Raw genomic sequence first — 27,083 nt, forward strand, 5'->3', positions numbered from 1 at the left:
AGAGAGACACGTGGGAGTGGGGGGGCACTGGGTGCAGCTGGGGAGCACTGGGGCAGGCAGGGGCCAGTTCAAGGTACAGGACACAGAAGTCAGAAAGCCGTCACTCCTGGGGGGTCTGTGGGGGTAGGAGAACAAGGGGGATCGTGGAGAGCCCCTTCCTGGGCACCTGCACTGAATTCACGGCAAGGAGATGGTGAGTGAGCTTGTGGTGCATCCACCCACAGGAAGAGTAGCCCTCGTCCTCCCCCTGAGGCCCAGGACGTCTGCTCCTTGGCCATCGACACCAGCCCTTCCTCTGGGCACTGATGTGTGCAGAGGAGGCTATGTGCTGAGGATGCCCCATACTCTGGAAGATGCTGTGTGTGGGGTCAGTGCCCAGGTCCTGCCCGTGGCCACAGGTGGGGTCCTGCGCAGGCCACAGCTGACTTGCTGGCAAAAAGCAGCAATCCAGGATCTCAGAGCTGGGAGGGGCCATAGTTCCTCTATGGATGGGGAAACAGAGGCTGGTAGGGTAGCTGGGACGCAGAGCGGCCCTCAGGCTGCAGGCTTGGGAAGGGCGGAACGGCCCCTTGCTATGCACCTGCGAGCCAAGGACAGTTTCCACAACTGTGAGCAGCTGAGACAGAGTCGAATGGATACGATTTCTCGGGACATGAAAGGTCCATGAAATTCCAACTCCAGCGTCCACAGTTTCCTGGGCACACAGCGGGCCACTCATCTCCACGCCGTGGCTGCCCTCTCTGGGGACGGTGGTGTGCAGTGCCTGCAGAGGGGTCGTGAGCAGGAAAGTCCAAAATTCCAGCTGTCTGGCTCCTTCTAAGGAAACCTGCTGCCCTGCTCTACTCCCTCTGCTGGGTGCCGGGGAGGTTGTGAGCACCCTCTGGAGCTTCCGGGGCAGGGAATTCTCCACTCTGTAAAGAGGTTCCATTCAGGCAAGGGGGCTGGGCCCTCACCTTGGCCTGCTCAGAACAGCAGGGTGATGGTGCAGGTGACAAGGGTACAGAGCTAAGGCTTTGTTCACTCAGACATGCCAGGCCCCATTTTGAGGCTCTGTCTGTGCCACTGTCCCCCTTGTCTGCAAAGGGTGTGTCCAAAGATCTGGTAGCTGCAGAAACTGGGTAGTTGTGAACCCAGGAGGTGCTGTTTCCCTACACATCTGTACCGTGATGGTGTTTGACTTAGAGTTAGTTAGGTACAGTAAGAGATTAACGGTAGGCAAAAATAAAGTAGAATGATTGTAACAATACACTGTCACCAAAGCGGACGTGGCCGCTCTGTCTGACAACAGCTACCAAGTGACTAACGAGCGGGTAGTGTACGCAGAGTGGATACGCTGGGCAAAGGGGATTCACGTCCCAGGCAGGGTGCGGCAGGATGGTTATTTTGTCACCCTACTCAGAAGAGTGCACAAGTTAAAACAAGTGAACTGTTTACTTCTGGAATTTTCCATGTGATATTTTAGAGTGACGTTGCCCAGGGGTAACTGAAAGCATGGAAGGCGACCACAGGGCGTGGACCGCTGCTCTCGCCTGCCCGCCCGCCTCCATGGACCTGCGAGGCAGAGCCATTCATCCCCACTTGGTGGACGGGAAGCCAAGAAGGGAGCGAGGTGAGGCAGCTCGCAGGCTGGGGCTAGAGAGGGACTGCGAGGTGGGGCAGCTCGCAGGCTGGGGCTAGAGAGGGACCCCGCTCCAGGGACACCCGGACAGCACCCCGCCAGGCTCGCCTTAGGCACCGGGTTAGGCAGCGAATACAAGCTCTGGGAGAGAGGCAGCACCCATAGGTGGAGGGGCTGTCAGGGCAGGGGTGGAGGGTGCGGGGTGCCAGGCTTGTGTGTGTCACCTACAGCAGCTCGGGCCACTGCCATTGTGTTCTGCAGAGAGGGGACTGGCACAGACAGAGTCAGCAACCTGTCCAGGTCACACAGTTTAAAAGAAGCCGAGCTGGGACCGAACCCCAGCAGTCTTACTCCCGTGCTGCACCCACTTAGTCCAAAGAACATTCCAGATCATGGGGAAAAGGGACACAGGAGGGGTTCCTAGGGGCTCTGCCCTGGAAGAAGCATTTGTGCTAAGGATGTATGCTGGACCTTGGCCAGAAGACAGGCCTCTGGGGGCCAGGCTGAGGGGTTAGAGCTCCTGATTCTTCTCCCAGGAGTCTTCTGAGCCAGGTCTGGGCACAGTGCCCTTGGCTGACTTAGCACATGTTGTTCCCCAACTGGGGATGCCCTTCCCTGTTGCTGGGCAGCCCTGCCCCTTCCTGAGCCCCTGTGTCACTTGCACACAAGAACTTCAGCTCAGACTGCCCTGCTAGCACCAGATCTTGGTGACACACTGTGCCCCAAGCCTGCCCAGGACTTCTGTAGCTGCAGCCTTTTCTGTGGTCAGCATGCCCGCCTCAGGGACAGTTATGTCCCACACTGGCTCAGCACTGGTAGCTGGGGGTTCAGCAAGTACCCCAAATAAAGGAATGAAAGCTAATTGGCTTAAATTAGAACATGATCTGTGAACCTGCTGACAACCCCCTGCCACCAGTTTTCCACCACGTGGGGCAGAATGGAGCTGCATTTGCTGTGGGCAATGAGAAGAGAAAGTGGGACGGATGGAGGGGCACTTCCCGCCTCCCTGCTGGGCAAAGGAATCGGGTGTGGTGGCTGCAGCTCCTCCGAGCACTGCTCCTCCGAGCACTGCTCCTCCTTACTGCAGGCTGTGCTGGGCAGCCTAACCACAGGCCAGGGCCCTTTGGTCACTCCTGAATGCCACTGAGAGTCAGGCAATAATGGGGTACCCTGAGAAACGAGAAATGCTGCTCAGAACTAGGAGCTTCGGAGTCTGGAGGGAACTTTGCAACCCATTCAGAGGACTTAAACTGTAATTTGGAACAATGTAAGGAACGGGGCAAGAGAGTGCAAAGTGTCCATCCGACAGGGGTCTAGGACTCAGAATGCATAAAAAGCTCCACAACGCTAGAGCAAAAAGACGAGCAGCACCACGGGAAGGCGGGTGGAGGGCTTGCAGAGACCTTCCTCCAAAGCGATGCACGCGCATGGGCCAGCGAGCTCACCAAGACGCTCCGCGTGGAGACTCCCCAGGAAGGCCACCGGAACCACAGCGAGCACCACTTGGGTGTCTCACCAGGATGCCATATTTTTTTAAGGAAACAAAATAGAAAATCTCAAGGGTTGGCTGGTAAGGACATGAGGGTCAGCCCCTGCACATAGCTGGAGGGGGCAGCACATCCGTCCCTCAAGATTTAAGCCTGGGATTCTTAGAATTCATATTCCTGCAGAGTTCCCTGTGACCAGCAATTCCACTCCAAAGTGTTGAGACTGGCACTCAAAAAATACCAGTCCAAGTGCATCCACAGCAGCTCCGTGCACTGTGGCTAAAAAGAAGAGAGAACCCCAGGGCCCGTGGCTGGAGAGCAGAGCGTCGGAACCGTCCACCCCACAGGACTGTCACTCTCCTTGAAAAGGAAGGCACTCTGACCGCTGCCTCATCCTGGTAGCCTGGAGCACCTCGCTGGGCGAAATGACGGAGGCCACACTGCAGGACCCCCTCCCACGAGCCCCAGGGTGTCAGACCCACAGACAGGGAGGAGGAGGGGGCAGCGTTGGAGGGCAGGACGCAGCGTCCAACGGGACAGAGTCCCAGTTTGAGGAGATGAGCAAGTTCTGGAGGTGGAGGTGGTCGCAGCTGCGGGGCAGGGGCCTGGTGCCCCGGACTCTGCGCTTTGACATGGTCACAAGGGGAAATCTCACATCATGTCTATTTTGCCCACTTCAACACTTCTGAAGGGCCAAGCAAACACCCGAGAGCGTCTCGCCATGCGTGCGGGTGAGGGGTTGTGGGCTCAGGGTGGCGCAGGTCCCTTGTTCTCCCTGAGGCTGACACCAGGGCCCACCAGGACACCATTGGCTCCAGGCCTTGCTTGAGGTCATGCAGGCCCCCGAGGCCAGTGCAGGTGGAGGATGGCCTCTATCCTCATGACTCAGAACTGCCCAGCTAGGGCTGGCGGGGAGCACGCGTGGACTCCCTTGGTCCCGGGCCGGCAGAGGCAAGGGCGCAGCCAAGGCCCCACACGTGCCTCACACCCTGCCGCACGGGGCCACTGCTCTGGGCAGCTTCTCAAGCGCACACCTCCCTTCTTGGGTTCCCTGTGCTATGCCAGGAAGGTGGCTTTAACAAAACAGCCTCGAGGCTGGGCCTGGGACGGTCCCTCCTCAGTGTTGTGCACCTGGGATTTGGGTCCCTGTTCCCTGGACTGAACAGGGGCTGCAGGCTCATCAGCACCCTGCTGTCCCCTGAGCCAGGCTCCCTTCCCTGGGCCCTCCCCCTACTGTGCTCTTACCGGGGGCACCTTGGTGGAAGAGCCTGAGGTGGGGGGCTCTTCATCTCTCGGCAGTGACGGGCCATCGGGCTCCATGTCCTTCCCTGCAGAAGAGCAGCAGGGTGAGAGAGGGCACGGCGGCCGGGCTCCCAGGAGGGGCGGGGGCCAGTGGAGGTGGCGGGGCCACAGGACACTGCCCTGAGGGGTCCAGTAAGTGTCAGCAAACGTCAGCCCTGGGAGGGACCAGGGGCCCTGGCCCTGCCTCTGTGACCACAGGGAGGAGGCCGGGAGCAGTGGGCGGAACCCAGGGGTTCTGGGCCTGGGGTGTTCTTAACTTGGGGTCTGTGTGGCCCCCAGTCCTCAGAGGAAGAGCACAGCATCCAGGCTCCTAGGCACGCTGGGTCCCAGGTGCAGGCCATGTGTCCCTCTGGCAGATGCCATTGGCCCCAGTGCTGGAACTGAGAGGGAGGTGGTGGGACATTGTCCTGGGTCCCAGCACAGCTTGGCTGAGGAGGAAGGAGGGAGACCCTAGGTGTCTGGGGTCAATCCTGGGGACGTGGCCCAGGCTCCCCTTGCCCTGCGCTACTTCTGAAGGTCACGGGCAGAAGGAAGGCTGCAGAGGAGGCCTGAAGCTGCAGAAGGGCCCTCCTGCCCACTTCTTGTGACTGTGGGCCCTTGGCTTAGCAGCCCCTGAGGGCTGTGGGTGACTCCTCCGGCCACAGCCCCAGGCGGGCAGCGAGGAGGGGCATGGTGAGGACAGACACCCCCAGAGCCAGCCGAAGCCCGGGGGCTCTGCAGACCATCTCCCGGGGAGTCCTGGGAAGGGCTGGTAGGACTGGGAGCCCCTCTCTCCAGAAAGGCAGACTAATGACCCGAGGAAGTAGTTCTGCCCAAACGTCCTGTGCGGCAGCCATTCAAGGTTGCACAATGTCCCTGTCCCTGGGGATGGCAGCCCGGAGCTCCCTGCCCACCCAGCACCCCAAGCCCTGACTTGGGCAGGGTCAGCAGGGGTCCGTTCCACCTTCAGGGTCCCCTCGTCAGATGCTCTGGAATGCTACCCTGGGCCACCTGCAGCGTGGCGCCGTGCCCTGGGCTGGGAGGACGCAGGGTGCCCCCAGCAGGCCACGACCAGCACTGGCTCCTCCTCACGGCCTGTCCATGTCCAGCTCCCTGCCCTGCCCTGGGACTTGTTGCCCCTTTTGTTCCTTGGACAGTTCCACCTAGCCCAGTCCTGCCCTGCCTGGGCCAGTGACTGAGGACCAAATCCCGGACAGCTGGAGACGCCACCTCCCCGGCTCCCCGACAGCAGCGCGCAGGCTGCTAATGAGGCGGCAGGAGTAAGGGCGGAGCTCTGACTTCCAGCCTCCTGTAGCCTGGCCTCCCAGGACTCCACAAGGCCTCTGCGCTGGGCCTCTGCCTCCCCATCTGTCGACTGAGACTAGAAGAGACAGTCCCCCGCCCCAAAGCTCCCCACCTCCTCCCTGCCCAGCCACAGGAGGTGGAGTGGGGGCCCATCTGGGGAGAGTCCTTCCAGGGCAGGCAGTCAGCTTCTGGCCCCCAGGGGCTGCGGAGGGAAGGGCTGGTCTCTCTGGGCTCAGCAGTCACAATGGGGCAGCAGGAGGCAGCTCAGACTCCACTGGGTGGGGCCGCGTGCAGGAGGAGGCGGGGCTGGGCTGTGAACACCAGCAGGCAGGGCGCTGCCCTCCGGGGTGCAGGGCTTCACCCATGAGCTGCCTGGCAGTGCACCAGAACTGAATGGTCCCCCCACCCACGGCCCTGGTAAGGGGCATGGGTACCAATATTGCCCCCATTTTACAGATGAGCAAACTGAGCTCAGAGACCCAGTGGCTGGCTTGGGTCACCCGCAAGGAGAGCAGGGAGGCCTCAGGCTGCCTGTCCCTGGAGCCTGTGTCTGGGGTGACTGTGCCTCCGTCCCCCCAGAAGACAGGCTGGGGGCCCTCCCTGTCTTCCATGCCGACCCCCATGGATCTCAGCAGGAAGCCACCGGGCCTGCCAGTTTGGTGTGCTGTGAACCCTTTGTGCCTCAAGGCTACACAGTCCCAGGTGGGGGTGCGAGCAGAGGAGGCTGCTGCCCCCGAGGGCGGCGAGGGCGCGGGGACCTGGGGCCACAGGGCGCCCACAGCCAGCACCCACCTGGGCCGGCCGGGCTGAGCTCATTCTCACAGCCCAGGAGCAGGTGGCGCGCGAGCTTCCGGGGGTCGGTCTTCTGTGGGGTGGAGGCGGGCGGACACAGTGAGAAGCGGCGCCGGAGAAAGGCCTCCTCCTTCATGGCGTGGGTGCTGGGGGGCTTCTGGAAGAAGAAGGGAGAGAGGACCCAGCCGTGACTCGGCTGGAATCGGGCAGCCCCTCCTGCCTGGGTGGGGCCAATGGGGTGGTGACCCCCTTACACTCAGGGACCCCAGGGGCCACTCTGAGGGGTTGAGGAGGCCCAAAGGTGGGCAGGGGTGGGTGGCAAGGAAGCCCACGCTCAGGCCAACAGCTTCGTCCAAGGCTGGCTCTTCCAGGACCAGGGAGCTAAGGGAATAAGTGTGGCTTGTCACAGCACCTGGCGGGTGTCCTTCGAGAACCCCAAGGCCCTGGTCTGCAGGACCCTGAACACAGCTGAGCGAACTCAAGGGGGCCACAGACTCACGCTGGGCCACCAGACTTGCCCTCAGGGTGAAAGTGCTCTGCGGCAGAGAGACAGCAACCACTCACACACGCCAAGGGCTAGTCTGTCCACAGAGGACGCCGAGGAAGGCCAGGCCTTCCTCGAGAGACACCTCGAGAGACAAGGCCCGGGCGTGCTCAAGGGGAGCCCTCCCGCCTCCCGCCCGCCCCGGGCCGCGTTTCTGCTTCCCTGCATGGCCAGACACAAGCCCGGGGCCCCACAGGAGTGTCGTGGGGTCAGGACGCCAGGGACCTCTGCCGGCCTCCCCTCCCCTCCAGCAAGTCTGCGAGTCTGCGCTCGGTTGGCTCCGGAAGGCACTCAGGTCTTGCCACCTCCGGAGCAAGGCCAGCCGTGGGCGGGAGCCCCACGCCCAATACGGTTCCCTCCGCCTCAGCAGAGAACTGGCCAAGGTCCCCCTTCCCAGGCACGTCCCACTGACGGCACCAAACCCACCTGCTCTCAGCTTGGTTCATAGATGAGCAGCTCCCAGCTCTGCGAGCGGAGCCGCGCCCCCTGTCACAGCAGGGGTGGTGCTGGCAGGGCACCGGGCTCCCGCTCCTGCGTCGGCCGCTCCCGGTTGCTCCTGAACACCTGCTGATCACCTCCCTCCCTGCCCTGCAGGCTCTCTGGGGACCAATGGCTCCTGGTCAAGGCCAGGACAAAGGCTCTGCTTTCTCCACGGGCCTGACTCCAGACACAAAGCCTTTCGTGCTAGACTTGGGGACCAGGTGGGGCTTCAGGGTGGCCCAGCATGTCACTTGTGCCAGGGTTTCTGTCCCAGCCTCAGAACCCTTCTACGACCTCTGCCCAGGGGTCAGAGTGAGGGGCTCCGAGGTGGCACCTCCTAACCCCCTCGTGTCACCTGGCACCTGGTGCAGCTCCTCACCTTTGCCATTTCACAGACACAGAAACTGATTTCAGAGAGGGTGGGTTTTGGCCCCAAATCACACAGCTACTAACTGGACCCAAGTTGGACAGAGTGTGAAGCCTGACTCACAAGCTCTACCGTCTCAGTATCTCAATTTCCCCCAAACCCACTGCTGAGAAAGACGGGGGGGGGTGGCACCAGCCCTGCTTCTCAGAGTCCGTATCCAACCTGCCCAGGGGTGTGCCGGCCAGGGAGCCAGCACTGAGGAGGCTAGCTCATTCATTCGGCTGATTCTCTGGGCACACGGGCTGTGCGGGGTGCTGGGCAACCAAGGCAAGTCAGACAGGACCCTGCCCTTGAGGGCCAGCAGGGAGCACAGGGCCTCCCGGGCAGAGTGGCGAGGGCGACGGCACAGGTGGCCTCCCCCACCCGGAGCCTCCTTTCTCTTAGGATCTGAGTTCTGTGGACCCGGGGCAGGTGGAGGGATCCTGTCTGCACAGCTGGAGAACAGCTACGGCTCGGATGCAGCCACCCCATGCGGCCTTCTGCCCTGGCTCCACCTGGGGTGGGTTGGGGAGGACATAGTGGTCAGTGGCTACCTTTCTCCTCAGATCTCATTGCATGAATTCTAATGGCCACTGGGACTCAGGGTCTGTATGCTCCAGGGTCCACTTGTCTGTATTCTAACCTGTCTCTTCTTCCCTCCTCCTGTCCATTCACTTGACAGTTTACCCATCCATCCATCCATCCATTTGTGTATCCATCCATCCACCCACCCACTCATCCATCCATCCATCCATCCATCCACCCACTCATCCATTTGTGTATCCATCTACCCACCCACCCACTCATCCATCCATCCACCCACCCATTCATCTATCTATCCATCCATCTACCCTCCATCTATCCACCCACCCATTTGCCCATTCATCCATCCGTCCATCCATCCACCCTACCATTACCCCATCCACCCACCCACCACCCACTCATCCACCCATCCACCTACCCACTCATCCATCCATCCATCCTCATATCCATCCATCCACCCACCACCCACTCATCCATCCATCCACCCACCCACTCATCCATCCATCCATCCATCCACTCACTCATCCATTTGTGTATCCATCTACCCACCCACCCACTCATCCATCCATCCACCCACCCACTCATCCATCCATCCATCCATCCACCCACTCATCCATTTGTGTATCCATCTACCCACCCACCCACTCATCCATCCATCCACCCACCCATTCATCTATCTATCCATCCATCTACCCTCCATCTATCCACCCACCCATTTGCCCATTCATCCATCCGTCCATCCATCCACCCTACCATTACCCCATCCACCCACCCACCACCCACTCATTCATCCATCCACCCACCCACTCATCCATCCATCCATCCTCATATCCATCCATCCACCCACCACCCACTCATCCATCCATCCATCCTCTCCCTCTCCCTCCCTCCCTCCCTCCATTTTCCCATACAGCGTTCTGACCAGCACAGTTCCCCTCCTTTCCACAGCAGGTGGACTTTGAGTGACTGACCTGCTGGTATGCACCCCCCAACACTGCAGCTGCAGCTGCTCTACTGCGGACCCCTGCAAGCCAATGCCAGGGCCAGGGCCCTGCAGACTCCCTCTGCCTGCCCAGCAGGGCTGCACCCAGGTCAGTGGTCTGGGTCTGTAGAACTCTCTGGAGGACCCAGCTCCCAGCCTTCCTCACACTTGCTGTCACAGTTCTAGTGGCCTCTTGGCCATTGTCACACACTACCTGGGGGGAGGGGTGTTTGTTTTAAAGGTAAGTCCAGGTCACTCAGAACACACTCCTGTCCCTGACCCCTATCCCAAGTCCTCCACGTGCCCCCGCCCGTGTTCCCATCCCTCTTGCCCACTCAGCTCCAGCCACACTGGTCCCTTTATGGTCCTCGAAAACATGGAGCCCACTGCTGCCGAGGGCCTCTGCACTGGCCTCCGGCCCCAGCACCTCCCACCCACCTCTCCAGGGCCAGTACTTGCCGGATTCCACAGGCGGACGGAGCTCAGCTCTGGGGCGGAGGGCCGGGCTGCACAGCACATTCCCCACATAGCCCGGGGCTCTGGCTGCTCTCCCTGGCCTTTCTTTATCCTTTGTTAGAGCTCTCTGGTGTCCGTCCTGCCTGCTGTCTGATGCTAGCAGCCGGAGCAGGAGCTCCGGGTGGGGACCTGGGAGGCGAGCTTCTTGGTGAAGGCGCCAGAGCAGATGCCCACGTGCCTTCCGCACCCCGTCCCCCAAATCTCCGGCTCAGAGGCGGGTCCTCAGAGAGCCGACCAGGGGCAGCCGGGGGACTGATGTCCATGATAACCTGGGGAGCTCCCTGTTCCCAGATGTGGGCCATGCCAGGTGGAAGGTCAGGTAGAAGGAAAGAATTAGTGTTCCCAGAGCACCCGTGGCGGCCCGGACGAGGTCCCGCCCTCTAGGAGCTGGTGGGAGACTCGGGGTCTACCAGAGGGCTGCACGCCCGGGCTGCTAGCCGGGGACTGAGGGGCTATGCCAGACCAACCACTGTCCTTCCCATGGACACCCCATGTGGGGCGGGAGGAGGGGGGACGACGAGGGAAGCACGCACGGCGGCAGAGGGAGGGAGAAAAGGACGAGGGGCAGGCGCGAAGGGTGGGTGGATCAAGAGACCACCAGCAGGTGTGGCAGCGGCACCTGGAGACGCCGAGGCCCCCCCCGGCGCCGCGCACCAAGAAGCCCCACGACCCGTCCCGCTCTGACTGCCAAGGCTCCAGGCCTCTCTCTGGGCTCGGCTTCTGCCTGTCTGAGGCCACCAAGGGCTGATGTGTGAGCTGCCTCCACTGTCCCCATGACTGTCCAGGCTGGCCTGTGCCCAGGGCGAGCAATGCCACCACCCGTCTCCCCGTCACTCGATGTCCTTGTGATCCCAATGTCCAAGTGCAGGAGAGATGCTGCTGGGGCCGGAGACTCCCTGAGACGCGCCTGCACACGCCCGGGGCCCGAGGGGCGGCCAGGGTGCCAGCTGAAAGCCACATTCCTGCGGGTGGGGTCCTGCCCAGAGCCCCACGGTCCCTGGAGGAGGACCCACACGAAGGCCAGGCCAGGAGGCAGCCACCAGCTGGGGCGAGGGAAGGGTCAGGGATGGCTGTGGCCACAGTGCCCCCAGAGGGAAGAGGACTTGCAGGCGACCACGCAGCCAAGGGCCCTTCCTCGCCCGAGTCCAGACCAGCCACCTGGAGTCTCAGGCCATGACCTCCTGCCAGACTGGGTGAGGTCAGCCGCTGCTCCTGGAGGCCCGAGGAAGCTTTCTCTGACACTCGGTCACCAGTGGCCCCTCCCTGGCTCCAGGGCTTGAGGCCACAGCCATTGGCAAGCAGGGATCAGCACAGGATGCTGGGAACCACCCTCCAGTTCCCTGCCTCAGGGGCGAAGGAGGGCTGCCACCGAGGCATCCCCTGCAGGTCCCTGCAGTGCAACTCTAACCTGGCTGCTTCCAGTGGCCGCATGGCCTGGCCTTGAGTGGGAACCACCCCCGCTGGAGGGAGGGACATGCAGCCCTGGAAGAAGGGGGCTCTGGGTACAGGCTGAGCCCACGGGGCTGGGTTTTGGCCACATGTGTGGATCTCTTCCAGAGGTTTGCGGGGACTTGGGGGTGGCATGGGGTGTTCCTGGGACCCAGGGGGGCCTGGAGCAGCTTGGGTGCTGGACCCTGGGGGCTCAGAGTCCTGCTGGGATGGGGGAGTGGGGAGGAAAGTGGGGCAGCATGCATCCCTTCCTCCCAGGACCCCAGCCACCGGGCTCCCTCCAGCCAGGGCCCTGACCTGCCCTTGCTCCTGCTGGGCCTCTGGCAGGGCTCCCCTAGGACCGACTCCCAGGCTCTGCCACAGGGCAACTGCCTGCCTACAGGTTACTCTTCTGGTCCTGCAGGACCCAGGCAGGCTGGGCTTCCACTGTGGGGCACCCCCTGCTGAGGAAGGTCACTGGAGCCCCTCTGTGCCCGGCTGGCTGGGCCCAGGTGGGAGCGACGAGGCCTTTCCAGAGCCCATCAGCTCGTGGCTAGAGGTGGGCCCGGGAGGGGCTGGAGCTGCCGCGTGCAGAGAGGGCTCCCGCAGGGCCAGCAGCCGGAGGGCAGCCGTCCTCCCTGGCCCTCCTGAGTCCAGGCAGGGCAGGGACGCATGCACCCTCTGAGCCCCCACCTCCTGCTCCCAGGAGCCACCTGGGGGCCCATGTGATGTGCCTGGGATGGCCCACCCGGCAGCAGGGGCCTGGACACGCTGACCTTCAGGTTCCGCCCACGCCGGGAGCCATTGTCTGACCCCCTTCCCACTGACCACAGGCTCCCTGTTTCCTCCTCCATCTCCGCCCCCCACGCTACCCCTTGGGCCTGAGCAGCCTCCCCAGACTCTCCCACCTGGGCACAGAAGCCTCTGAGCTTCAGGAGGCTGTGTTGCCAGCGCAGGGCAGCCAGGGTGGGTGTGGGGAACAGGACGAGTCCTGCCCTCCTCTGGTCAGCCTCTGTCCCTGAGGACACTGGCCTCTGGAGCCGGGGTAGGCTCCATGCTCCCAGGCTGAGTCCCGCTGGTTGGCAGCAGGGTCTGGAAGTGGGTGTGGAGCCCACTCCGGCCAGGACCCCCACCCACCCACTGCCTCCAGATGGCCCTGCCTGCACTCCCGGACAGATGCCCCCCTTCAGCCGGATTCTAGTGAGGGCCGGGCACTGGCACTTGTCAGGGCTGCCCGGGGCTGTGAGACGGTTATCGGAGGCCAGGCCTGGCTGAGCCTCTGCTCTCTGTGGGAACCCTGAGCCTCGGGGAGCCTCGCAGGACCCCGGACTCACCTCCGTCCCACCTGCTCAAGCTCAAGTGCAGGGGCCCATTCTAACCAAATCCCTCCCTATCATCCTGCAGAGGCCTGGGGACCACCAGCTGGGGGCGAGGGCCCAGCCTAAGGGCTGCGTCCGTCTCTCAGCCCCTGGGCTTGCTCTCAGGGAGCTGCGGTGCCTACAGGCGCCAAGTGTGAGCCCGTCCCCAGCACCCACAGTGCCTGGGCGCTTCCTCACCCACAGCCCGCGGAGGGAGGACAGTGAGAGTTCCTGGGAAGGCCAGGCTCTGTGCGCTGGGACACTACCCCTTAGTGGGCGTTTGCAGGAGCCTCTGTCAGGGCACCCACACCCACACTTCTGCCTGAACTCGGTGGAGCCTCGTTAAAGGTCGTGGGGCAGGGCAACGCTCTGCACCCCACAGGGTCAGGGATGAAGCAACATGAGCCTACGTACTGGCTCTCAGCATATCTGCTGAAGGTTCTAGGGAAGGGCAGAAGCCAGCCGTTAAAGGAGAGCAGCCACACTACATCCCAAACCTTGCTGAGGGCAGCGTCCCCGCACCCGAGGCACCCCACGGACACTACTGCATTTCAGGGTCCAGCAGCAGTTGTCCCTCCTGGGAGCAGACACCAGGAGGAGGAACAGGACGTTCCAGGCTGAGTCCAGGCTGGGCCACCTGCCTGGGGCTCACACTGGGCAAAGTCAGCGGCCCCAGGTAAGTGGAGCCTCTGGGGAGCACCCTGGCACGCACCCGGATGGGGGCCTGGGCGCCAGGGGCACTGGCTGGGCTCTTCCAGCCCACACGCTGTGCCGAGGGACGGTGGCCCCAGGCCTCGGCACGCTCCAGCTGATCTGACGTGGTTCTCACAACGCCCGCAAGGTGGGACTGGGCACCACCATCGCATTCAAAGATGCAGAAACAGAGGCCCCGAGAGGGGGACCACAGGTCTGAGTGCCCACCGCTCACGTCCTGCCTGGGGCCCTCACGGGAGTGCGGCTCCAAGCCTCAAGTTTCCCTTGAGCTTGAAGATGGTCCAGGGGGCAGACAGGGAGACAGGAGGGTCAAGCTCCGAGGTAGAGGGGCAGAGCCGGCTAGACAGGGCCGAGGAGGGCCTGGGCCCTGGGAGGGGCAGGAAGTGGCCTGCCTCCTCAGGGCAGCGTGGGCCGGGCCTGGGAGTCCTCCAGGCTGACTCAGCAGAGTCACGTGCCCATGGGCCTGGCCCTGGCACAGGTCCACCTGGCCTCCTGACGAGACCACCCTCTTGCAACTCCTCAGCAGTACGGCTCGCCAGCCTGGCACACCCGTACACCACTTCCTGTGCAGACCACTCCCTGGCCTGGCCAGGGGAGCCCCAACTAGGGGCCAGGTGGAGGTGGTCCCTGGGCAGGCCGGACCCCACCGTGTCACACCCAGGCCCTGCTCACTCCTCCTGATGAAATGGAGGCAGAACGTGGGATGCGAGCTGTGGCAGGGTGGCTCTCCAGGTGCCTGCTGGCCAGCAGGGACAGAGGGGAGGAGAGGGAGAGGCACGGGTACAAGCAGGAAAGGAGGCCCTGCCAGTCACAGCGAATCAACACCCTTGACTGAAACAGGGAAGCTGGGGCACAGGTGTCCACCGCTGCCCGGGGACAGCCTCCCTCCCAGGCTTCAGGCCAGCTCTGCCCTGTGGGGCAGGATGGCGTGGCAATGCCCAGCCCTGACATACTCCCACCCCAGGGAGGCCCTGCTGTCTGGGGAGAAGTCACCGCACGGCCCTCCTGGGGACATCCGGCCCCTCCCTCCCCACCCGAAGGTGCCAGCTGGGTGGGGCCCTAATGCCTGGCCTGAGGCTGGCACGTCTGTGCTTGGGTGACTGCCCAGGGCACGGCTGAAAGCTCTTCCCTGCAGCTCCTGGCAGGCTGCAGGGAGGACGCCCCTGTTGGAGGGTCTCACAGGACCCTCCTCTGGAGACCCTGCTCTGCCTTGAGCAGCCGCTGTCTCCGGCGGCCTCGCAGAGGCTGAGGCCTCAGCGGAGGGAGGGAGGATTCTGGTGGCACGCCCAGCCTGCTGGGCCGCCTTACATCTCGGGAAGGGGCAGTCCCCAGGCAGGCTCCGGGTAGTGCCACCGAGGCGCAGGGCCACCCAGGAGTGGACCACAGCTTTCCGGTGTCTCTCGAGAGCTTGACCGCTGTGGGCCCAGGCAGGGTGGGGCTCGTGAAGCAGGAGACGGCAGCCCAGCCCAGGACACCACCTGGGGGTGCGGCCCAGCATGGGTGGCCAGGAAAGCCGGCAGGTCCTTTCCTCCCAAGGCCCCAGGCACAGGGGAGAGAGGTCGGAACTCAGGATGCCTGGGTGGGCGGGGCCTTCAGTGCACTGAGCCTGGTCTCAGGCCTCCCCAGGGAGAAAGGACACTAGGACCCGGGAAGCCAGGGCCCCCAGGCCGGTGGCGGGCGGGGGCCTTCCCCTCTGTCCTTGGGTCTCTGTCAGCCTGGCTGGCCGTGGAGCCTTGTTTCTGAGCCCAGAGAGGATACCTACTGCCCACAGCTCCTCGGGACCGGGGGCACCGGGCAGGCCAGCATGCCCAGGGTCTGTGGTGCCCTGGGACCATGCCCAGCGCCTGGGGGCTGAGGTGAAGGGCCTCCCTGTCTCCCCCACTCTACCCACAAGGTCGGGTCACACTGCAGAGCAGGCAGACCCTGGCCTGAGGGCCCTGGCAGCACTGGTGGCCTCCCCCAGACCTAAGGAAAGGCCCAAGAAGGGACGGGAGGCCAACCGCAGACCTCGGTCCAAACTACTGCCACGTGCCAGCCACATGAGCACTTGCCCCTGCAGGCCACCTAATCCTGTCTAATGGCAGGGGGCACCGAGGTACAGAGAGGGCAAGCAACCCACCTAGGGAGACCCAGCTGCTGCGTGGGGGAGGTGGGACTTGCACCTGGGCTGCCTGGCTTCACATGGTATCTTGGTTACTTTTGTGTCAACTTGACTGGGAACTGGGGAACCCAGATAGTTGGTTCAGCATTATCCCAGGTGTTCTGTGAAGGGGTTTTGGGACATATTTAATATTCACATCAGCAAACCGAGAACAGAGGGCTGCCCTCCCCGAGGTGGTGGGCCGTGCCCTAATCAGTCACAGGTCTGCCCAGAACAGGCAGGTCAGCCTTCGCCAACCTGGGGGGTGTTCCAGCCTGATGGCCCTGGATGGAGGCATCAGCTCTCCCAGGCCTCCTCTGCCCATGGCAGACGTGGGACTCAGGCCCAGTCTGTGAGCCAGTTCCCTACCACACCTCTCTGCGCACCCTGCCTTCCTGTTCTGAGGCCTACCACCTGGCCACTGCACTGGCCTCCCTCCTTGTTGTGTCGGACAGGGCCTACTGGAACAGGAGGTGGCGGGGCAGCTGGGCCGCTGGGGGTAGAACCTCTCCCCCCCCTCTCTGAGCCTCAGTGTCTTCCTCTGTGCCGGAGGGATGCGTGATCCCGGGAAGGGTTCTGTTAACTACTGTTAGTTATTCTGAGCACCGGGCCCCTCGGAAATGAGCCCGCCTCAGGCGCAGCCATGCCCAGGTCCTGGAAGGCTGGAATCAGCCGTCCCTCCTGGGAGCTGCCCACAGGGACGCAGGAGTCCTGTGCAATGAGGCTGAGAGGTGGAGTCGAGATGGACCCAGGAAGACGAGAGTGGCCTTGCCCACCGCTCTGCAGACCAGACGGCCCCAGTCAGATGTCCACTGGTGCCACTGGGGGCACCAGTGCTAATCATGCTCTGGTCTCATTCCAGACCCAGCCTCCGGCTCCGTTCAGGTGAGGCTGTCCCAGAGTCCCCTCCTTCCCCTCCAGGTCCTTCTGGAGTTGACTTGCAACCTGGTGTCAATGTGTCCACCTGGACAACTGAGCAGAGACTAAAAACAAGTGAACCCAAACCCAGAGCCCAGTGCATGGGGCACGTGGGAGGAGCCCCCACAGCCCACGGGCCTGCAGTTCACGCTCAGCTGGCTCCAGGTCCGCACCATGGCGCCCTGACCTGGCTGGGTCAGGACGAAGCAGCCTCTCCAGCACCCCCGAATTTCTCTCTAGGAAAGAGGGTTCTAGATCTGGGGGGCAGAGGCCCCGGCCCCAGCCCCACCCTAGATGGCAGAGATCAACAGCCCAGGGTTGTCCCTGCGCCAAGAACTTGGTGGCGGAGGCTGAGCTGAGACTGTTGCTGAAGCCTCTCCTGGACAGGTGCTATCTGCTCACCTGAGCTCACCTGGGGTTCCCCTGGGGCCCAGCTGCCTTCATGCAAATCTGGTGGAGGAGGACAGGCCTCAGGCCCCTTCCTGCCCTGGCATGGCCCCTGGTTGCACTTGGAGTGGGACTTCCCGAAGGGCTGGACCATTCTCAGGCAGCTCCAGGTGGACACGGATGGGGGTGACCCAGTCGACGTCGGGGTGAATCCTATAAACCGAAGCTCTCTGCTTGCTTCCCGTCTTTCCCACATTCAGACTCACAGACCAACTACTCTCTGCCCAGTGTCTGGGCTGTCCTCTGCACTGGGTGCCCTTGCTCAGGGAGTTGGCAGGTGTGGGCAGGCCAAGCGTCCCTCCCCTTCCTCCCTGCTCCCCTCCCTGTCCAGGGGCTTTTTTGAGAGCAAAAAAGACCCAAGAGTCCAAGCATCTCTTCCTGCTGTCTCTCCAGCACAGATGCAGTAACTGAGAGCCAGGGGAGCAGAGTTGCCCAGGGTGACATGGTGGGCAGGGAGGGAGGGAGGCCATGCCAGCCCCAGCACACCGCTCCCTGGGGGGCTGCACCTGCCCAGAGACGCTTGCTGGGCTTGGGTCTGTATGGCTGGGAGGCCCCACCTCCTGCCCCATGGCCTCCCGTCCTCCTTGGCCCCCGCCCCACTCACTGCTCAGTGTCCCGGATCAGACTGCACCCAGGGAAATGGAGGCACGGGGGGAAAGCGAAAAATTCCATCCCAAGCCCAGAGGCCGCAGTGCTCATAGGAACCAACCTGTTCCTGGCCCTGGGTGACCCTCTTCCTCCAGCTGGTCACATCAGGTGCCCTACCTGAGGCCACCAGGGTGAATGTCGGTGATCCTGACAGGGCCTTACTCCCACACTGAGGAGCACTGTGAGGATGAGGGTTGCCCCTCACCTACACCCGGGCCCTGCGCACAGTGGGTGGACGCCCCTCACCTGGGCCCCGGGCCCTGCGCACAGTGGGAGGACGCCCCTCACCCGTGCCCCGAGTCCTGCGCACAGTCACCTGGGCCCCAGGCCCCATGCACACTGGCTTGGTCCAGCATGAGGAACACAGTGAGCACCCACTGAGTGCTATTTGCGGAACTCCCTCCTGACCAGGCTCTGGCCGGTCTCCATCTTAGCTGCAGAGGAGGCACCACCTGGACCCTCTCTGCTGAAGCTCACAGGGCCCAGGCCCCTCCCCATGACCTCTGGCACATGGCCATGTTCGCCACTGACCATCGGACAGGGACAGCAGCTGGGGTTGAGCAGGAGAGAGGTGACAGGTGTGTGCAAGTGCCAACCCCTGGGCCTATCTGGAGATAGCCAGCTGTGACAGCCCTGGTGACCCATCAGGTTCAGGTGGCTCAGGGCTGTGGCCCTGGGCCCTCCCTGTGGCTGGGGAGCTGACTCTGTCAGAAGTCATCATGCACCCGGCAGCAAAAGCCGCCCTGCCAGCAGGAGAGGCCAGGCCACCAACTGCACTTCCTTGTCCCCTGCCACCTGTGGAGCCTGGAAGGTGACAGGTCCTCAAGGGGGCAGTGATGACACCCAGCCCCTCTGCTCGCTGGACCCTCTAAGCCACTGCCTCAGCCTGGGCTACCCCAGAGTAGGCCCTGGGCTGCCTGCAGAGCCACACGCCCAAGCTGGCCTGCTCCTGCCAGGCTGAGGGCCTACCGTCCAACACCCTGCAGAGCCTCCCTTGCTGGGTTTTCTCCTGGCCTCTCCCTGCTGGGCTAAGCCCCTGGGTCTGACCCCAGCCCAGCGTGCCACCTGGTTTGCCCTGGCAGGGGTGCTGTGGTCTGGACCTGGACGTCCCTGAAGGCCTGTGTATTGGTGGCACTGTTGGGAGGCGGTGCAGCCTGTGGGATGTGGGCCTGGTGGGAGGTGCCTGGCCCTAGGAGCATGCTCATGGGGGACGAGGGGACAGGAGGGGTGGTCCTGTGGGCTGCATTTCCTTCCTGGGGCAGCCGTAGCAGATGACCACAGACCAGGTGGCTTACGATGACACCATGTTTTTCCCTCATGCTCTGGAGGCCCGTGACCCAAGATCACGGCCTCAGTGTGGACACTCTCTTCAAAGACTCCAGGCATCCCTGAGTGTGGCCACATCTGGGACCACTGTGTGTCTCTGCCTCAACCTCTTTCCTTCCTGTGTAAGTCCTGGATTTAGAGTCCACCCAAGAGCCTGTGAGATCCAGGTGGTCTCACATCAAGATCCATAGTCACAACTGCAAAGATGGGGACCGCCTTCTCCTGCAGGCCCCGGTGCTCACCCATCAGCCGACCAGCCAGGGGTTCCCCCAGAGGCCCCTCTGTCCACTTGGGGGGGCTCAGGAGTGGGCGAGCCATGGGGGCTGCCTTCTTGAGGCTATTACTCAGACCCAGAGGGCCGGCCGGGCATTTGGAGCAGAGTGTGTTTTATGGATGAGAAGGGGGAGGCTGCCCTGTGGGGTCTGTGGTGGGCCATGCTGGGAGCAGAACAGGGCCTGCTGACCTTCTGGACATTCCGAAGGATGCCTGGTGTTCCATCTGATCACGGGGCTACATCACAGGGGAAAGCAGTGCCTGCAAGTTCACCCTGGGGCCAGCACGGTCAGCAGGGGCAGCCCCTGCAAGGACAGCCTTCCTGTGTCAAGGGAACACCTACCTCACCCAGCTAGGGCCAAGACACAGTGGCCTCCGCTTCCGCAGCCCAGAGAACCTGGCCACCACTTCTACCTGACACGCCCATCCCAAACGCTGGGAGTGCAGAGAGGCCGCTGTCCCACAGCCCTTGGGAGCCCCCAGGCCATGTGGGTGCAGTGGTCAGGCCCACGGCCATCTCCCTGCCACCTGCCATGACAGCCATGGGGAAGGGTTCTTTCCTGCAGGGACCACCCCCAGAGTTTGCTTGGAGGAGGTCGGGGGAGGGGAAGGGGTAGAAAGGGACCTTGCTAGTGGATTCCTCTGCTGAACATGGGGGGATCCCAGAGAGCATGCGGGTGGGGAGTCCTGCCTGAGCAGACGCAGGGCCTAGGCACGGTGGCCACTCTGTCCATGGTATAGCTGCTGGACCCAGGACTGCGTATGTGGGAGCTGCGGCCTTGTCTCTCTTGGCCTGGGTTTCCACTGCACTTCTAGCAGGGCCGGAGAGCTGCTTCTGGACCCTGGGGACTTCAGGGCTGGGGAGAAGGCAGCCAGAGCCAGGCCCTAGGGGCTGAGTGAGCCTCTGTAAGTCCTGCTCTAGAAAGTCGGCGGAGAAGCAGGAGGCAGGTGTTCAGCAGCCAGGAGCCCGCTGCAGCAGAGGAACGCACCTGTGCCCCACGCCCTGCTGGCAGCCAGCGACATGGTGGGGTCTCAGACAGGAGCTTGCTGAGGGCAGAGGGGCACTGGCAGCTGACGTGGTGCCACAGGCCCACCCTCAGGCCCTTCAGCACTGAGGACAGGGTCGTCAGCCCCTTCAGGGTGGCCCTGACTGTTCCCAAAGCCCTGCTCAGTCACCCTGCAGCCTGGCTTCAGTTTTCCCAACAGTGAAACCCAGGACTGGCTCGATTCTTTGATGTAGCTTCAAAGTGAGTAGAAAGAACAGGGATCCTGCATGGTGACTTTCACAGGGACCACGCACATGTCACCTACTATGTGACTCACCCTGTCCTGAGGGGCCAGGCTGGGCATGCTTCTGGCCGGCTAAGCCTCAGTGACCTCAGCATGGCTGAGGTCTCGGGGTGGGACACCTCCACAGTGCTGGGGTCTGCCTGGCCTTGTCGGGGGGCTGGGCTGGGCAGGGGGATCCAGGGCACAGGTAGACCCTGGCAGGCCCAGGGGGAGGGGTGCTCAGCTAAGCGCCTGGAGTGGGTACATCTCTCACCCTGTGCCCCAGAGGGCCTGGCGCAGGGCTGGGCATGGCCCCTGCCCCTGCTGGGCAGCCTGACTTGACCTCGAGCCACTGAAGCCAGACAAGGTACAAGGACGGCTGTGGGCTGCTCTCCTGCACCCAGGGTCAGCCTGGACACCGTGCTGTGTGCACATGACCCTGCGCTGGCCAGCTGGAAGGTGGGTGGCAGAGGCCTCCCTGGAGTGCCACTGGTGAACAGAAATCGGACATCAAGTGCACACGTGTCCTCTGAGCCACCAATCTAGCCTCTGGACGCGTGCACCAAGCCCTGTGGGAAGGGAGGCACACAGGTGGCCTTCCCAGTGACAGTGTCCTCAGGTGGAGGCCACCAGCATGGCCACGGGAGGGTGGAGGGTCTGGGGGAAGGCGGGCGGATGCTGGCGTGGATCCCGACTGACGTGCCCAGCAGAGCCATCGGCAAGCCCACATGGGTAGGAGGTGAGGGGACCAGGACAGTGGGGGACGAGAGGAGCCGTGGCCCCAGGGTGGAGCCGGGAGAGGCTGGGGTCCCTCTGCATGAACCAACCTACCCTTTCCCCACCCAGGGGACCGCAGCCTGTATTCCCACCATCGCCACCCTCACCAGCTGCTGTCCAGCTCCCAGGCTCCCCAGGACTGGACTGCCCAGGGGAGGCCAGGAACATGGCAGAGTTGGGGTCCTGGGGGTACCCATGGAGACACTTCCTCCTGGTTCCCTACCTGTGTGGTCCTGGAGAATGCTCAGGTGGGACAGGAGGTGGCTGCGGCCACCCCTCCCTGTCTCTCGTCCCCAGCATTCTGCTTAATCCTCCCTGGCCCAGGGGCGCGCTCCAACCTGAGCAGTGGGTCCTGGGAGGGGCGGCAGCAGCCCCGTCTGCTGCGCTGCAGGTGCTCATGGCCCCGCCAGGCCCTCCTTACACCCTGTCTCATAGGGCTCAGGCTGTGGGAGGCAGCGGGTCCACGGGACACCCATCTGACAGACCCAGAACAGAGCCCCACACTGCCCAGGCTGACCGCAGCGTCTCCAAGGCCCTGGCCTGCTCAGGTTTCAGTGGTGTCCCCAAGTCCAAGTCTACAGAGCGCCCTTTTCCTCCGCCAGGTCCGGCTCTCAGTCCACCTCCCTGGGAGTCACAGGAGCTCTTGACCCGGTGACCTAGTGGCCCCTTGCGGGTGTAGACGGGTGAGGTGCATCCCCCCCCAAAAGATAAGCCCCAGCCCCGGGGCCTGTGGCAGTGACTGTCTTCAGGGTTTTACTTTCATTTCTGGTGATGCTAGGGATGGACCCCAGGCAGAGGCTGCACCAGCGTGCGGCTGTCCCCAGGAAATGGGTCTTTGCAGATGGAACTGAGCCAAGCAAGGAGACACTGGCCTAAGGTGGCCCTGAGCCAATGACTGGGGTCCTTATAAGAGAGAGAGTGACGTGAACTTGTGGCAGGGACTGGAGAGCCTTGGCCACAGGCCCGGGTCACCTGGAGTCCCTGGAGCTGGAGGGCCCGGCCCTGACACACCTTGACCTTGGTCGTCCTGGCTGTGTGAGGGGACCATTCCCTCGAGCACACAGCTGGCCATTTGTCGCAGCAGCCCAGGACACAGAGGCACCAGGCGGGAGCTGGGGGGAGAAGGGCCTGACGCAGAGGGGACATCCCTCGCCAGCCCTCAGGATGTGGGTACCAACGAGGCTGCGGTGTCACCCTCCAAGCTGCCCCATCAAGCCCACCCGGCCGTGCCGCTCAGCCCAGCCACGCCCTGTGCTCTGGGCACCCATCCTGTCCCACTCGGAAAAGCCAGGGGCTCAAGGTGGAGCCTTCCCTGTAAAACTCGCTCTCACACCTCCCAGATGCCCCTGCTGAACACGTCACCCAGTGTGCAGCCATAGGGACATCAGAGGAAGGTCGCGATGCGGCAGGTGCCAGTCTGTCCCCTGAGAGGGTCTCCAGGCAACACAGTGACGTGGGCTGGGTACCTGGGCAGCCCCAAGTGGGGTCACCTTCTCCCAGGCCCCATGTGCAGGGTATCTGGCCTGGGGAGCTGCCCTCCCCTCTGCTGCTCCCAGCCAGACGGGACATGTGCATGTCACCCGTGCCTCCCGATGACGTGACGCTCAGGGCAGCCTCACCAGACTGTTCTGGTGAGACCAAGGCCCTGGGCTGCTCTCTCCAGCTCCTGCCACGTGAAGGGACGGCAGCCCTCTCCTGTGCCTGGGGCCTACTCCTCTCTCCTGCGGAGGCGGGCGGCCCTGCAGACCCCCTGCCAGACCCCACACTCCTCGGCTGAGCCCCGCAGATCAGCTGCAGTCAGGTCTGGTGCTCCCTGGGCTCGCTTCCGCTGCGACCTGCTATCTACCACAGGTGGTGCTGATCTGCACCTTTGGCCATGACTGGAAGCTCTTTGAGATAAAAAGCACAGGATGGAAGAAGGAAGTGAACCACAGAACCACAGCCACGCTCGCCAAGGGCCCAGCAGGCTCCGGGAGCTGCTCAGGGGATGGCCCTGAGGCCCACTGCACACCAACCCCCAGGCCAAGTCGCCGAGCCTGGGCAAGCAGGTCTCGGTCACGGCTCTGCAGGCCCCTCAGACTGCAGGCTGCCCAGGTGGTGAGACCCCCCTGTCCCTTTTCCTGGTGGTCTCACAGCCCAGTGCCTTCCAGGGGCCTGCCTGCGTCCCGCCAGCTGAAACCTCCCTGTTTCAAATCTCTTACCAGGTCCCACGCCCTCCCTCTGCAGCACCGCTGCCTGGGCAGGGCACAAGGCCTCTCAGCCCTGGTCCCACACTGGAAATGGCAGGTGCTGGCTTGCCCTGTGGGCCCACAGCTGTGCCTAACACATGTCATCCACAGCCACAGGGTAAACGCTGGGTTCTCCTCAAGAATGCAGAACTCAGTGGTGAACGCAGGAAAGATAAGAGGCCTAAGCAGCCAAAGCAAATGTGGAACACCTCCATCTGACCCTCCCCGTGCCCCGTGCCCACTCCTGGTGCGCATACGCTTCAGTTAGGCCTAAGGTTGCCGACGGCTGTCACGTCACAGACTTGGAATGACTCCCCTGGGTGTGGAAAGGCCCGTCACACATCTGATTCTTAGTGGGGCTGGCTGGCTCGTCTGGGAAAGGATCCTGGCCCAAAGGAGCGGCTCGTAAGGCCGGGTGCTCCCGGGGCTATTCCAGTTCCAGCAGACCAGGCAGGGCCTGGGCTCCTCAGACCAGGACACCAGCGCCCTCACAGGCAGGGCTGAGTCCCCGGCAATGGATGGCCGCTGCTGGGGACAGGCGCCTACCAGAGACAAACAGCATGAGCTCCTCGAACATTCGGGATCACAAATAAACCAAAAAGCCACCACGGTGTAAAAATAACGAATGGTGTGTGTATGTGTGTTGGGGGAGTCGGCCCTTCACTGAACTGCAATCTAAACCAACCACAGGCACAAGCTGCTGGGGTCACAGTCCCAAGCCAGGAGACCTCCCGAGGGACCTGGGTGGCCAGCCCTCCAGGGTGGACCAATGTCCACCAGGGCTCTTCAGAAGAGGCCTCCACTTTTCTTTTTGCTGCGAGGGACCCTCAGCAGGGCCGAAGGAGAGGCTCCACGGTGAAGCCGGATGAAGCAGGTCCCAGCTGGGCGCTCCGACTCGCTCTCCACCTGCAGGGCTCTCCGCAGTGCTCATGTGGCATCCGGGGTGCCACAGGGGCTCCCGGCACCCACCCCTCCTGGCCCACGGGCACCGAGGGGCACCCGGAGGGTCTGCAGATGGCGCTTGGTGAGGAAGGGGCAGGGAAGTCCCCAGGCCCCTCACTCCACAGCACAGGGTGGGAGGTCCAGCCTCAGGGGCAGGGGCGACGCCTGAAAGGCCGTGACCTGGAGACCAAAGGCAGCCTGGGGTGTCCCCTCCGCCACCCACCTGCGAGGAAAGGCTTGTGGAAAGCCCTCCAGCAGGGAGCTGGCCAGGCGCAGCAGACGGCCAAGCTGATGGGGCACTAACGTGCCCTGGTCCTGCCCAGCCTGCAGACCCTGGCTGCTGGACGGAGAGGACCATTCTGAGGTGGGAGTGACGGCAGGCGGGTGTGGTGGCCCTGCATATGCAGGATGAGCCAAGCGAAGGCTTCTGCTTGCCCTGGGAAGGCCCTGCTTGCCAAGGTCCAGAGCACAGAGGGCCTGCAGACTCCGCCCCGGGCCGGCTGGGCCAGGCACCAAACAGTGAAGACTGGAAGGTGGGGTCAGAACACTTTGGGCACTCCTGGGTAGGACAGGCTCTGATCAAGATACAGGGGCCACGCAATGCATTCCGGCTACCTGGAGCCGCTGTGTGAGACCCCCCAGGCCCCTCAGCCAGACCCCCTCCTCAACCCTTGGGCCTTAGGGTCAGGCCTACTACTGGGTCTTTTATTAACAAAATGTGCTGGTCACTGAGCAAGACCTTTGGAGGACACGGCCAAACATCTTCAGCTCAGCCCCCTGAAGGCCTGTTCTGAAGGCAGAGGAGGAGGGGACGAGAGAGCCTGGGAACTCCTCAGTGGGCCCCAAAGGCCAGGAGAGTCAGGGGTGGGCCCCAGAGGAACCTGGCTGCAACAGGCACCTGTTGGGCCCATTTCCTGGGCCCAGGTCCCGGTGAAGCTCTGTACTTGCCCCAGGAGCCTGACCACAGAACTGGCTCCAGAGAAGAAATGGAAGCAAGTCCAGCATCCTCCAGGGATGGGGATGGACTGAGGGTGCAGGAAGCAAGGAAGGCCAGCAGGGATGGTCCTCCTAACTGCTCCGGCAGAAGCTAGAGGCGGCTGTGGGCCACTGCTCGCAGCTTCCCTGGCCCTGTGAAATGACGGGCCCAAGGAGGGACGCGAGGAGTGACAACTGCTGCTGCAACTGTGGAGTCACCCACCTGCAGAGGGAAGCGTGAGCCCACGCCTGGGCAGCACGTGGAAAGCGGGCGGCTCCCCGGAGGCCGGGCACCGGGCCGCTGCAGCCTCAGCGAGGCAAGGCCGGTCCTGTGTCCAAGCGTCCCGATATTTCACTTCTGATCAAAGCTTCCCATCACTAGTGCACACGCTCCCTCCAGAGCTGGGTGCCTGGGCCACCTCTACACACCCACGCAGGCCTGGCTCTTGCCGAGTCCTTGAAGCACCCCAGGAGGCTGGCACTGCAGAGGCCCACGTCACAGAGGAGGAAACCGAGGCCCAGAACTTAAGGGACTTGCCCAGGGCCACGCGGGTGGGGACGGCCCCTGGCTCACTGACCGTCCATGTCCTTCCCCACGACACAGTCTCCCGAGGTCAGACGCTCGCTTTGCTCACTCCACCTGGTACAGGTGGCAGTGTGGCACACTGCACCGGCATTTGCAGCCCAGTACGAGTGGCTCCACGGCCAACGACCCAGCGAGCCACTCCTCTACAAAGCAAGATAACCAAGGCCAGCTAGCAGAAGCTGCGGCTCGCCAACCTGCACAGGAAGAAAACAGGTGCCACCTCCTGCACTAGACAGGAGCCACTTGGCCAGGGCCCAGCGGAAGGAGGCTGGCAAGCAGCCGGGAGACCCTGGCCACTAGGGGAGGTGGAGGGGCTGCACAGGGTGAGGTCGGACTCAAGCAGGCTCACCCTGAACAGAGGTAACAGCCCAGGAGCCCCCTGGGAGGCAGGCCACGGCCTGGGTGCCAAGTTCCCTAGAAATCTGGTATTCACTGCATACCCGGCAGAGCCAGGTGCCCTGCGGACATGGAGTCAGTGCCCTGATGGAGACGGGAGAGGCTTTCCAAGCCCGGGAAGGGCATCTGCAAACTCAGGTGTGGGTGGTAGGGAGCCCCGGCCGGCTGGCCTCTGCTCCAGCTGGCTCAGCAGTGAGCTCGGGCGGCCCGAGTCACGTCAGGGTGAGTCCCCAGCAGTCCTGGAGAGCAGGGGTGAGGGTGGGCACACCCCAACCTGGGGGAGATTGGTGCACCACCCGCTCTGGCCAGGTGGCACTGGCTGAGGGCAGGTGGCCACTATGAGGAGGACCCAGGTGGCTAAAGCCAGCTGGGGTGCCTGGGAGGCGAGGGCAGTGAGGGTGGGGTCCCCAGGAGCTGGCACCACATGTGCCTGGACCATGTGTCCCTCAGGGGTGTTCATCAGGGACACCTAGGAGCCTCCACAAGCGCTCGCCCACCTGTCCAGTAAGGACGATGGGGCCACTTGAACAGGACCTGCCGCCAGGCCCTGTCCCCACGTGGCCCGGCCCTAGGTTGCACACGGGCGTGTCGCCTTATACTTCCAGCTCAAGGCCTCGTCTTCACACCTCAAATGCTCCCAGCCCGTGTGGCCAGGCACCCTCTGTCCTCCTAGCAGCCCTGCCCTTCGGGGACCTGCCGTCCCA

The 27,083-nt window shown here is 63.2% G+C and overlaps 1 protein-coding gene across 4 annotated transcripts in view; it reads right to left on the reverse strand.

The window, feature by feature from the left end:
* Window positions 1–27,083, reverse strand: part of OSBPL5 (oxysterol binding protein like 5) — a 57,901-nt gene that overhangs the window by 22,929 nt on the left and 7,889 nt on the right. For 2 of the 4 annotated variants that reach the window (XM_079104923.1, XM_079104924.1), the window contains exons 2-4: window positions 6,484–6,640; window positions 4,351–4,433; window positions 581–763 (exon numbers count right to left, since the gene is read on the reverse strand). In XM_079104923.1, the coding sequence (XP_078961049.1) occupies window positions 581–763; window positions 4,351–4,433; window positions 6,484–6,640 (423 nt within the window). Of the gene's footprint in view, window positions 1–580; window positions 764–4,350; window positions 4,434–6,483; window positions 6,641–27,083 lie in introns of those variants that run through there. The other 2 variants (XM_079104926.1, XM_079104925.1) reach the window with 1 other exon arrangement.

This window comes from Sciurus vulgaris (genome assembly GCF_902686455.1).
Source record: "Sciurus vulgaris genome assembly, chromosome: 11".
Taxonomy (NCBI): domain Eukaryota; kingdom Metazoa; phylum Chordata; class Mammalia; order Rodentia; family Sciuridae; genus Sciurus; species Sciurus vulgaris.